The 11,759-nt window shown below is 50.6% G+C and overlaps 5 protein-coding genes across 5 annotated transcripts; 3 read left to right on the forward strand and 2 right to left on the reverse strand.

Moving 5' to 3' along the window:
* Positions 1–726: 726 nt before the first annotated feature.
* N7466_002953 (deadenylation-dependent mRNA-decapping factor PAT1) lies at positions 727–3,360 on the forward strand (the record flags this gene model as incomplete). The annotated part of the gene is made up of 3 exons (XM_057162350.1): positions 727–860; positions 926–3,160; positions 3,237–3,360. 3 exons carry the CDS (start codon positions 727–729, stop codon positions 3,358–3,360), a joined length of 2,493 nt encoding a protein of 830 aa, XP_057025635.1.
* A 1,429-nt stretch (positions 3,361–4,789) lies between these two features.
* On the forward strand, positions 4,790–6,062 carry N7466_002954 (NAD-dependent epimerase/dehydratase family protein; the record flags this gene model as incomplete). Its single annotated transcript, XM_057162351.1, has 3 exons — positions 4,790–4,818; positions 4,886–5,120; positions 5,211–6,062. 3 exons carry the CDS (start codon positions 4,790–4,792, stop codon positions 6,060–6,062), a joined length of 1,116 nt encoding a protein of 371 aa, XP_057025636.1.
* Positions 6,063–6,453: 391 nt separating this feature from the next.
* On the reverse strand, positions 6,454–7,770 carry N7466_002955 (putative oxidoreductase; the record flags this gene model as incomplete). The annotated part of the gene is made up of 2 exons (XM_057162352.1): positions 6,454–7,521; positions 7,594–7,770. The coding sequence occupies 2 exons, from the start codon at positions 7,768–7,770 to the stop codon at positions 6,454–6,456; spliced, it is 1,245 nt and encodes a 414-aa protein (XP_057025637.1).
* Positions 7,771–7,994: 224 nt separating this feature from the next.
* Positions 7,995–8,807, forward strand: N7466_002956 (putative G-patch domain protein; the record flags this gene model as incomplete). The annotated part of the gene is made up of 1 exon (XM_057162353.1): positions 7,995–8,807. One exon carries the CDS (start codon positions 7,995–7,997, stop codon positions 8,805–8,807), a length of 813 nt encoding a protein of 270 aa, XP_057025638.1.
* Positions 8,808–9,215: 408 nt separating this feature from the next.
* On the reverse strand, positions 9,216–11,717 carry N7466_002957 (Sec1 family protein; the record flags this gene model as incomplete). Its single annotated transcript, XM_057162354.1, has 7 exons — positions 9,216–10,344; positions 10,413–10,879; positions 10,944–11,146; positions 11,203–11,349; positions 11,421–11,508; positions 11,578–11,615; positions 11,684–11,717. The coding sequence occupies 7 exons, from the start codon at positions 11,715–11,717 to the stop codon at positions 9,216–9,218; spliced, it is 2,106 nt and encodes a 701-aa protein (XP_057025639.1).
* Between the last annotated feature and the right edge of the window lie 42 nt (positions 11,718–11,759).

Below are 11,759 nucleotides of genomic sequence, written 5' to 3' on the forward strand. Positions count from 1 at the left end.
AGGATGAATAAAAGAGAGGGGGATAGGAAGAGAAGATTCCCGTAAAAAGTAAAAGAAAACGGTTAAGGGGGAAGAGTTGACAGGGTCTGGATTCGGAGAGGCCGCGCAATGACAATGCCTGCTAATTAAGATGGCGAACAACCGCTTTCAGCCGCGTAACATTTCACCAAGAATTTCAGGGGACACATGAATTGCTGTTTAATAAAAAAATTTAAAAAATATAATAAAAAATCATAGCCTTGTCTTAATCTGCCGAGCACCCTGAAATGAACAAATCCACTTCTTTCTAGCCGTGCCGATCTATAGAGAAGGAATGAATGGACCACGGAAGCAAATTAAACCGGGGACTTTGGCTTTGCTGTTTCACCTCTGGAGCCACATATTACGAGGAAATGATACTGTACTGCTGGTACACGGAATATTACTTAGAAGCCGAGGTGAAAATGCTCCATAAACAGTGAAAAGCAATTTGAGCCTCATCAACTGAATTGAACTTGATATGATGATATATCCCCCACTTTCAATTGTTTATCAACGTGGAACCTGAAACTAAACTTGTACGCTGATCGCCGCATGGATTTGGCAAGTTGATGCCTGAGACTTGAGGCACCCGCACTTCCCTGAACTTCCCAGCTTTACTTCATCTCATTGGAAATCTTTCCCCACCATCACCACCTTTATCTCTCCTTCTTCCCCCGCCCACCTCTTCTCACCTATTGACCAAAGATGTCTTTCTTTGGCTTCAATACCGCCCTGCCGAGGGACCAGGACCCTGGTCCCTCTGGCTCCCGCGGTTTCTTCGAGAACCCGGATCCCTTCGCGGAGGTTGCCCGGGCTTCGGCGCTTGAAGATGACGACGCGTGAGAACTCCTCTGACCCTGGGATAGCGATCTGTATTTTGGAGTTTTAATTGACTCTCTTCTAGAATTGACTTCGAGGACACCTACGATGGCCTTGGCGACCGACTTGACGACGACCAGGATGAGTTCAACGACGACACCTTTGGCGGCGGTGGCGGAGATAATACCAGTGGAGGAGCTGTCGGCAGAGACTTTGACTTCTTTGGTCGAACTGCTCAGGTTGCCGATGCAATTGGCGAGGAGCACATCCGATACAGCTTGCAGAACCCCCATGCTGCTCCCCCCGCCCCGCTAGATGCCCACGTAGCTGCCCAGCCTGTTGCCGAACCGACCACCAGGCGCACTGGCTACGAGAAGTATTCGGACCCTGGATATATCCCGGATCTTCAGGCCAAATCGAGCGTGTGGGGTGTCTCGCAGAAGAAGCCAGAATCGAGTCCAGCTCTGATGCACTCGATGCCCATCATGCCCACCATGCCAGTTGTCCCTAGCCGAAAGATGATGATGAGCTTGGAGGAGGTGGAAGCACAGATGCGCAGTCGAGGCCAGGCTTTCGGGCCTATTCCCACTCAGCCAATTCATCAGCAGATGCCCGATTCATCCTATCTGCGCCACCCGCAGGACTTCCCGACTCTGCCTGATGGATTCCCTACCAATATCCCCCCGGAAATTCTCCGAGCGCAGCTTGAAAAGGGCGGACTACCCCCGCATATGTCACACCCTCCACCGGGTATCCAGGAACTCTACGGAGGTCCTGGTCCCGCACCTGGCGCACCCCTGCAGCATCTGCAGAACAACCTTCCTCCCCAAAACCTGCCACCTCAAGGGCCTCGCCATGCGGGTCCACCCCCCGCCCAGCGGCAACAGCAGATGCCACCCCCACCTTCTCGGGGCCCCAACGGTGGACTGCCGGTGATCACTAACCCGCAACAGCTGGTGCACCTTACCGAGGAGCAACGTAACACTTACCTGATGGAGGACGCCAAGCGGGCGAAGCGCAATCACAAGATCTTCCTCTTATCTCGCGGCAATGGATTGATGACACCTCAGGATAAGAACTTCATCACCCGCATTCAACTCCAGCAGCTTGTGGCTGCGGCTGGCAATGTCGCCGACTCCGATCCTGAAGCCGTGCTTGCCGAGGACTTTTACTATCAAGTTTATAGCCAGATTCGTGGCGCCCCACGCCAGCACCCCCACCAACCTTTAGGTCACTTCGCTCAGACTTACCTCCTCCAAACTGGCAACCGTATTGGAGGGCATGGCAACCGCCGTGCGTTCCAGGGAGCGGATAACCACATGCAGCGCATGCAGCAGCAAGTGCAGCGTGCCGTCGAGGCAGCCAAGGCAAAGCCGAAGAACAAGCAACTCATCATTGAAGGCAGTCTGGGCAAGATCTCTTTCAGCAACGCCAAGGCTCCGAAGCCGATGCTGAACCTCAAACGACCCGATAGCTCGGAAGGCCCTCGGCCGAAGAAGTTGCAATCGGACCTGAGCACTAGTGATCGGAAATCTCTTCTGGGTAACATTGAAGCTGTCTACGACGCTTTGATGTCGATGGAGGACATGGAACGCACTATGCCACCACCGCCCGAGGAGGGCGACACAGAGGCCATTCAGGAGCACATGGAATGGCGACAGCAGGTTCAGAAACTCAATCAGAAGTTGTGGCAAGCACTCAAGGTCATGGAACCCATTGTGCCCAACGCAACCACTCCCCACCCGTTCATTGCATTCTTGTCCTACCCGAAGGGTAAGAAGGCCATCCCTCGTATCTTCCGCCACATTGATCAAGAGCAACGGGTCACCATTCTCACCATGATTGTGGTGCACTTGGACAGCTTGGACGTTGTTCGTCTTGCACAACACGCGGGACCTGGCGATGCGCAGTTGCCTGTCGCAGTGCGTGAAGCCATTGATCTCTTCTCACTGGCTGTCATGCCGAGCTTGCTGGGCTACGTCAATGAAGCCCCCTTCAACATCATCATTGGTCTTTTGGGTCTGGTGATTGCTCAAACCCAAGCCATCTCCGTGGCTCGCACCAAGACTGGTCTGGGTATCCTGACCATGTTGCTCAGTCGGGCCGAGATCGTCAAGGAGGCTGGCCAGGCGTCCGAGCGCGATTGGCAGCAGTGGGTGGAGAAGTTCAATGTTCTGTTTGATATGTTGGAGCCTGGCCTGGTACATATCTTCCCTGGGTCCATCAACTCTGGTGACGATATGTACGTGTGGCAATTCCTAGCCGCCGTGGGTATTGGTGCCAGCCCTGAGCAACAGCAGCGTTTGGTGATTGCTGTCAAGTGAGTAAAACCCCGATAGATACTTGACCTGATGTTTAGATCTGGATGCTGACCATAAATTTTTCTTTTTTTTCAGGGATCGTGTCATGGAAACCGTTGGCTACAGCAAGACTCTCCCCGCCGATATGGCTAGCCAAAGACTGGGCAATGTCAACCTGTTCATGCGGGCTATTGGTTTGGACGTGGAACTTCTTGGTTAAAATATGGGTCTGCTTAACCAATCTTTGGGGGGAGGCTTCTCTCCTCCTGCCATGCGTGATGAGCCGATATATCATGTCTTCTTCTCTCTCCGCATATCAGGCAAATCCCATGCCCATCCGTGCCCCAGCTCATTTCTGATGAAATGAGCGTCAACCCCGAGGCCTTCCACACATATTAATGTGGACATGAATTTATGATTATTGAACCTTACGGGCACCTTGGGGACCGCTGAAAATGCAAACCCTCACGTGCTGGCCTCGGGGACCCAGGACATAAAGAGGGTTATCTTCCAACCTCAGCACTGTAGCTTGACCCGACTATTTCTCAGGGTATTTCAGGGAAGTTTTGTCCCTGTGCTGAAGCACTTGTGTTTTTATTCTTGGCTTTGTTTTTTCTTTTCTTTTCTTCTGCTCATACCAATTCATTTCCAAATTTCTTTCATTTTTTCCGTGGGGCAGATTTCCTGGGATGTGGAATCTGCTATTGTTGAGTTTTACGACGATTATGCAATGAGAGTGCGGTGGGTACATACAAGTCTACGTAAAGGTCCAAGGTCATAATTCAAATGTTATGTATTTTAACATTTGAAGAAATAATTGCTATGAATATATAATGTTGAAAGAAAGTGAGTGTATATCTGGAGGCGAACATTTACCGAGTGGATTTAACATAAGGTCCCGCTATTCCAATGAATCGCAGTGCCATGGACCCTGGGCCCCGGGCGATTATCTGATTCGATAGTACCTTGGCGCTTTGAGTGGAGCATTTCCAAACGGGGTTGCCGCTTCGGTCCAAATGCACTGAAATGGACTGGAATAGACTGAAATAGACTGAAATGGCCAGTTGTCATTAAATTAGTATCAAGTATTAATGCAGGTCTCAGGTCTCGCCTACGCTTTCCGTCGTCTATCATGACCCAAACGGAGAAATACGGGTTTGAAATTGCTTGGTTTCGGCTTGGTGGCGCTATAATACACCGCCATGGATGATCCTTGCGATCTACAAAAAAAAAATCAAGAACAGAAAAAAAAATAAAAGAAAAAAGAAACAAAGCCGGTTGCATTCAGCCGGATTGGATTGTATTCCAATATCAACAAGATGTCAATTATTTCAAGTGTTTTTTGAAAAAAAGATATTAGGATGAGAGATATGTAAAAGGGAATTATTTAAAAGTATTGAAAAGAATTCAAATATAAATAAGTTAAAATAAGTTACTGGAATTGAATTGAAAGTCTAGAATCTAAATTTATATAACAAAAATCCCGTGTGATGGCGATAGACATTGGCGGCGGTGATTATTACCCGGCTGATTCGAGTGGCGGGATTTCCCCTTAAATGCCTTTCCCCTCTCCACGTAACCTTCTTCCGTCTTCCACCTTCAATTTACTCTCCCAAACTCCTCAAAATATCCTTGTGAATCATTTCATTATGCCTACCGGTGCTGTTCTCGTTGCTGGGTAAGTGATTTCCAAATCCTCAATTTGACCCCACCCATTGCGATCGCAACTAACCCCGCCGCAATAGTGGTACTGGCTACATTGGCTCGTTCACCACCTTGGCCCTGCTCGAGGCCGGTTACAAGGTTGTTGTCGCTGATAACCTCTACAACTCCTCCGTCGAGGCTCTGTCCCGAATTGAGTTGATCTGTGGCAAGAAGCCCCAGTTCTACAAGCTCGATGTTACCCACGACAATGCCTTCGACCAGGTCTTCCAGGACCACCCCGACATTGACAGCGTCATTCACTTTGCTGCCTTGAAGGTATGAATACCATCTTCACTAGCATCAATGCAAGAGATCTACAACATCTCACTAAGAACCGCAATGCTAACTGCGCTCCCTGAAATATAGGCTGTCGGCGAGTCTGGCGAGAAGCCCCTCGACTACTACCACACCAACGTCTACGGCTCCGTCAACCTTCTCCGCGCCATGGTCAAGTACAATGTCTACAACATTGTCTTCTCTAGCTCCGCCACCGTCTACGGCGATGCCACCCGTTTCCCTAACATGATCCCCATCCCCGAAGAGTGCCCTCTCGGCCCCACCAACCCTTACGGAAACACCAAGCTCTCCGTCGAGTTTGCCATCGCCGACACCATCAACGCTCAGCGCAACAATGCCACCAAGGCCGGAAACGAGGCCGAGGCCAAGAAGTGGAACGGCGCTCTCCTGCGCTACTTCAACCCCGCTGGTGCCCACCCCACAGGTATCATGGGTGAGGACCCCCAGGGTGTCCCCTACAACCTGCTGCCCCTCCTGGCCCAGGTTGCCACCGGCAAGCGCGAGAAGCTTGCTGTCTTCGGCGACGACTACGCCTCCCACGACGGCACTGCCATCCGTGATTACATCCACATCCTCGACTTGGCTGACGGCCACTTGAAGGCCCTCAACTACCTCCGTGAGCACAGCCCCGGTGTTCGCGCTTGGAACTTGGGTACCGGTCGTGGCTCTACCGTTTACGAGATGATCCGCGCTTTCTCCACTGCCGTTGGCCGTGACCTTCCTTACGAGGTTACCCCCCGCCGTGATGGTGATGTCTTGAACTTGACTGCCAATGCTAAGCGGGCCGAGACTGAGCTTGGCTGGAAGCCCACCCACACTCTCGAGCAGGCTTGTGAGGACCTGTGGCGCTGGACTGAGAACAACCCTGAGGGATACCGTCAGCAGCCGCCGGCCGAGCTGTTGGCTCAGCTGAAGAAGTGAATAGTGTGATTTAATGGCGGATATCAACATGGTTGACCATAGTCAATACATATATGTTAGCGTAGAACTTTACTAGAATACATGAAACGAATCTCCTTTTTCTAAATTGTTCTTTTGCGTACTAAACATTTTAAGTTGTTTGCATATGTACTTCGGACCGTACTACATACTATTTTTACACGCAGCGAACACCTGCATGATTACTACTTACTATCCTTGAGGGCCATTGTTTCAAATGGTATGCATACCAACCTTAATGAATAAGGAAATTTTTTCTTTTGTATTCCCTCGGAAAGATGTCTAGTATAGTGTATATGCGAAGAACCCAGAATCCAAACCGCATGCATGCCGCTCTATATAACCTTCAAGTTGAAACCACCGCTTTTCCCGCTTATTTAGTCTTCTTATTCCGTCTGGACCCAGGAGTCTGCGCCTTTGCCGAAGCAGTCTCCTTGCGAGTCTCCTTTTCCTTGGTAGACTCCTTCTCCTTCTTCTCCGCCGCTCTCACCAAAGCACTCTCCCTCTCAGCCTCCTCAATCTGCTTCTCACTGAACTCCCACAGTCGCTTGCCAACATCCTCATCCCGCACATCCGTGCGTGCAACATCCATCTCCCGACACTCCTTGATAAACCATCCACCAGCACCACGGCCATACGACTCCTCCATAGCAGCATACAGAACGCTCTGTGCACCCTGGTTCGGCGACTTGAGAACCAACCACCAAAACGGCCAAGTAATCAAGTAAAGCATCAAGCCCCAAAGCGAACCACCAGTCATCCAGCGCCGAGTCCCAGGCGTCCGCGAATGACCGGGATCCACAACCAGAACTCGAGTACAAGCCGGCAGACCATCTGGTCGCGCAATCGAGTTCAAATGCCTCTGGAACGAGTACGCAAAGTTCATAAGCGAGAACTTGCTCAGCGCATAAATACCCTTGGGCGCGGCGGTGATAACCCTCTTTTTATCCTTCGACATAAAGGAACCGGTCATGCCGCGCTTCACTCGCTCCAACTCGAACTTCGCCCCGATATATCCGGAGCACGTGGTGAAGATCACGCGCACATCCCGGTGCGCGGGCTGAGCCCGCAGCGCCGGACTGAGTATGCTGAGGAGATGGAAGTTGGCGAGGTAGTTGACTTGCCACTCCTCGTCAATGCCGTCGATTGTGTTCTTTTTCGCGGATGCGGGGACGGCCACACCGCCGCATAGGATGATGGCGTCCAGACGGCGGGGCTCGGTATTGTCGATCCACTTTGTAGCGAATGTGCGGACGGAGTGTAGGGAGGAGAGATCGACTTGCTCGGCAAAAATGTTCTGGTTGCCTGTGCTTTTGCGGATGTCGTCGATGAATTCGACTACGAAGAGGTCCGAGGGTGGTTGGCGGGTTAGAAGGATGATTTGGGCGCCGCGCGCTGCTAGTCCTTGGACCACTTCGGCGCCTATACCGGATGTTCCGCCCTGTCAGGTGGTTGTAGTTAGTGTTTTGATTCTTTGTGCGTAGGTGATTTGGTAGGAGGGGAATTGTAGTACCGTTATCATCACTCTTCTAGAGTGCATGAGTCGCTCGGAGGTGTTGCGGGCTCCGCCGAAGTAATACTTCAGCGCGGCGAGGAGGATGATCCATGGTGCGAATTTTAGGATTGGCCAGGCATACGGAATGGATGAGATGCCCGACGAGATTGCCTGGGCAAGGATTGGGATAGGCATGCTGGGAGGGAGGGAATTGGGAGGAAGAGTAGGAAGGGCAAAGAAAAGTGGTCTAGCTGAGGAAGCGTGTACGTATGGCAGCTTATCGAATCGTTATCGCTATCGATAAGAATGTCTTATCGCCACAGAACATTCTATTCTTGGAATATCTTCTTCCATACATACAATTCAAGCTTGCTTGTCTCTTAACTCGACTGGGTGCTTATTCCCCAGCGCAGTGCGCCATGTCTCAAGACTACGACGATGAAGACTATTACCTCCCACTAGAAGATCAGCGCGTCTTTGGCGCTGGAATCCGCCGCAAAAGAGTGCCTTTCGTGCGCTCGGGAGAGTTGAATACTACTACCACGCCAGGCTCATCTTCGATCACTGGCACAAATATCGCTGATGCATACCTCTCGATCGTCCTCAAGCAAAACAATACCTCAAATACTTCACCATCAACACCTACGAATACAAATCCCTCTGACGAACCCATCCCGCCACCCCGAACAACTCATTCCGCCCCGCCATCAACAGAGACAAAATCTCCCGCGCCTCCGGATATTATAGAGTTTCGCCCAAAAGATCCTGAACAAGGGCTCTGCGAAGTATGCAGCCTTCCCCTCTCAGATCCACAACAGTCTCAGACAACACCAGCGTTCACCCGTCCCCACGAAGCCTCCCTGGCTCATCAAGTCTGTCTCAAACACTCACACCCACCCAGCCACCTCGACCGTACACGTGCAGGAATGCGCTACCTCTCGACTTATGGCTGGGACCCGGATAGCCGACTCGGTCTCGGCGCGCCGGGGCGGGAAGGTATCCGGGAGCCGATAAAGGGCCGCATCAAGCATGATACGGCGGGGCTGGGGTCGGGACTGGATAAAGATGGAGATCCGATCAAGGTTCCTGTTGTAGTGAAGAGCAAGGTTGTTAAGTTGAACCCGAAGGAGATGAAAAAGCAGGAGGCTGAGGCGAAGAGGAGGGGCGAAAAGATGAGGAATTTGTTCTTCCAGAGTGATGAGGTTTTGAAGTACCTCGGGGAGAGTGCCTAAGACACTCTCTTACATCTGATGTCTTCAAAGGTTGTTGTTCCTTACTGCCGGTATTTTAGAAATATCTGGTTTGGCTGAGCCTGTTTCTGTCATTGGCATTTCTACGATTATGATACCCTATATATAATATACTTACATGGATTGGAAACATTAAAAGAACTGCTGGATTCTAAGTCTGGTAAAGCTTGCTTAAAATGTACTGCAAGTCTTCTGCACTAAGATTTCTCCTTATCCTCAACATACATCAATAAGAATCTACAAACAGTAAATTTCATGACCGAGGCTAGAACAGAGCTCCCGAAAAGATGGTATCACAACAGCGCTTGAATGGAGGCACATCGCACAGCATAGAGATGCGACAGGAAGAAATAGGAGACCATCTGACTGAGCCAAAAAAAAAAAAAAAACTTAGAAGAATCGGTATTTCTTATCCTTCTTGTCCTTATCCTTATCCTTCTTCTCCTTGTCCTTCTTGAGTACTTTGCTGCTAGATGAGGGGGGCGGTGTTCCATTGGAAGTGTTCTTCAGAGACATGTTTGACATTTGCGCCGTGGGCGGAGCGGGCGAGCTTGCAGTCGAAATAGGCTTTTTGTTCTGTGCTTGTGCTGCTGGAGCAGGCGGCGATTCACGCTCGAAAAGATGAGCCGGTGCAGTAGGCTTCGGTCGCTCAGCAGGAATATCCAGCCGGCGTTTGTCGACGGTGAGATCACCTACTTGGCGGATGAACAGGGTCGGGGTGAGCATGTGTGTCGTAGCGAGAAAGACATCTCGGTTGTATGCCTGAGAGATTTCATAGCAGGCGCGAGACTCGGAATATGTAGCACCACCAGCCATGAAGACGATGATACGTTGGCGGGGTTGGTCAACACTCCGCGTGCGGGCCCAGGTGGGCTTGGCGCTTCGCAAAGATGTTTGTTGTGAAAGCATGTCCTGTGCGGCCATACTGCCATCGGTATCGGTATGGGGCCGGGTGAATGGGAAGGTGGCGGGGTCCAATGAGCCCCGGATCTGTTCTTCGAGCATTTGCTTGATCGCTAGCTCGTACCGTGACAAGCTGATCTCTTCCCCCTCTGGGGCTGGGGCACACCGATTGAATAGAGGTTGTACTTGGGGTTTATCGTCTTTCAATGGCTTTTCTACCCGTACACCCAGGAACTCAAGGTTTGCAATGGAATCCCCGTTGCGTCCTGGTAAGTCTGAATGCGCCATGAGTTTTCGGATATCCCCGCCTAGAAGACCATTACGGTACATGATGTACAGCAGTATCAGTCGAAGTCGGTCAGTATGGCTGACCTGGTCATCATCGAGTAACTGAACGAGTTGCGCTGCCAGGTTCTTTGCCTTCTTGTAATTTTCATCAAGGCCAGTAGCAAACGATTGCTCGATGGAGCTGACCTCCGGCAATTTGTTTTTCTGGAAGTGTTTCATGCACTCTTCTGCCATGTTAAGGTGCAAGGTGTAAGCATCCTTACCCTCTGTGAACTCGGTTAATCCTCCCAGCATATCCTTGATTGTGTTCACACTCGTTTTGTCGTTACTGCGAAGACTATTGTCAGCTTGACTAATTGATGGAAATTGAGCACTAATCATCACTTGGACACTCACTCCTCGGCAAATTGTGGGTTGGCAGCTCTGAACTTGGCGAAATCCTCTCCAAGCTTTCCAAGTAGGTCCTTCATGTGCATATGTCTATATGACACCCACACTTTATCATGTTCTCCAATCTCCATGTCCTTTTTTTCTTCATTATGTTCGCCTTCATGGAGCACGGTTTGGTAGGTGACCTTGTCCCCATCTTTGATTGGAAGTAAATCATGAACCATAGCCTGGAAGGTGAACTCGTGAAGAAGAGGAGCGACAGTGTCAACGGATCGGTCCACGATGAGCAAAACACCCCGAGGTCGATTGGTTTGTGGCGGAAAGTCACGTTGGAATTGGGCGAACTGATCTAATTCATTTTGGACAAATCGCGCTAAATGGGAGCAAAGGACGGCAGCTTCGTGGGCAGGAGCTCGTGGCTTGTAGTAACGGATGACCGGATACTCCCCTAAGCAAGCACAGAGGGATACAATCTTGGAGAGGTAAAGGGTCAGCACGTTTCAGTCATAATAATATCATGGACCTTTGGCGGCTTACCTTTTGAGCCAGCTCTTGAAGATGTTTACGGATCAAATTGTTGCAGCCTGGATGGAACAGAATCGGGAAGCTGTACGGATCGCGGAAGGTGATCAACTGTGACTCTCGGGGAAAGAAGCTGATGTTCATGATGCGGTAGTCGGCAATACGCTCCCTTGCCATTTCAGATCGGTCAAGGCGTTGCCGTATCTGTGGATCGAGGACTGTAGATACCTGTTAGCCAGGCTTCTTGGAACTTCCGGTGTTGCCGCCCACTGACAAGAGGTCCAAACCAGGAACGCCTTCCGGTACCGTTTAACTTCAAAGTCGGCCATGAGACAATCCACAATCCATGACTCCGGGGACAATATGTATAGCGCGTCCATGTCCGGGTTGGACGGCCGTCGGTGTTCGATCTGTTCGACATCTGCGGGGTGGTGATTTTTTTTTTCTTAGCAAGCCACTTCTAGTAAAATTAGGCGCAAAGGGCGGACTCACTGGAGATATTCAAGTTGAGAATTTCTTCCTCTTTGACGGCACAATTGATTACTCTCCTACTCTGTTCGTCGACCACCAAGACTTTCCACTAGACGGGGGAAGCAAAGACGTCAATATTTTGTGGTAGCGGGGAGGGGGGAAAGCGTGAATAACGTACTTCCTGACCGACGGCATGGCGGATCGTGCTTAGAATGACTATTCAGACAGATAACATCAGATTAGGGGGGGTTTTATCCTTCATATACACTAGGGAAGGCACTTACTGTCACGCTGGATCTCGATTATAGAAGCGCCCATGTTTGGCGGGCCACGGATTTGGGAGCTGCAGCTGGATGTAGA

This window comes from Penicillium verhagenii (assembly GCF_028828195.1).
Source record: "Penicillium verhagenii strain IBT 33310 chromosome Unknown utg000003l_segment0_segment0, whole genome shotgun sequence".
In the NCBI taxonomy this organism is placed as follows: Eukaryota; Fungi; Ascomycota; class Eurotiomycetes; order Eurotiales; family Aspergillaceae; genus Penicillium; species Penicillium verhagenii.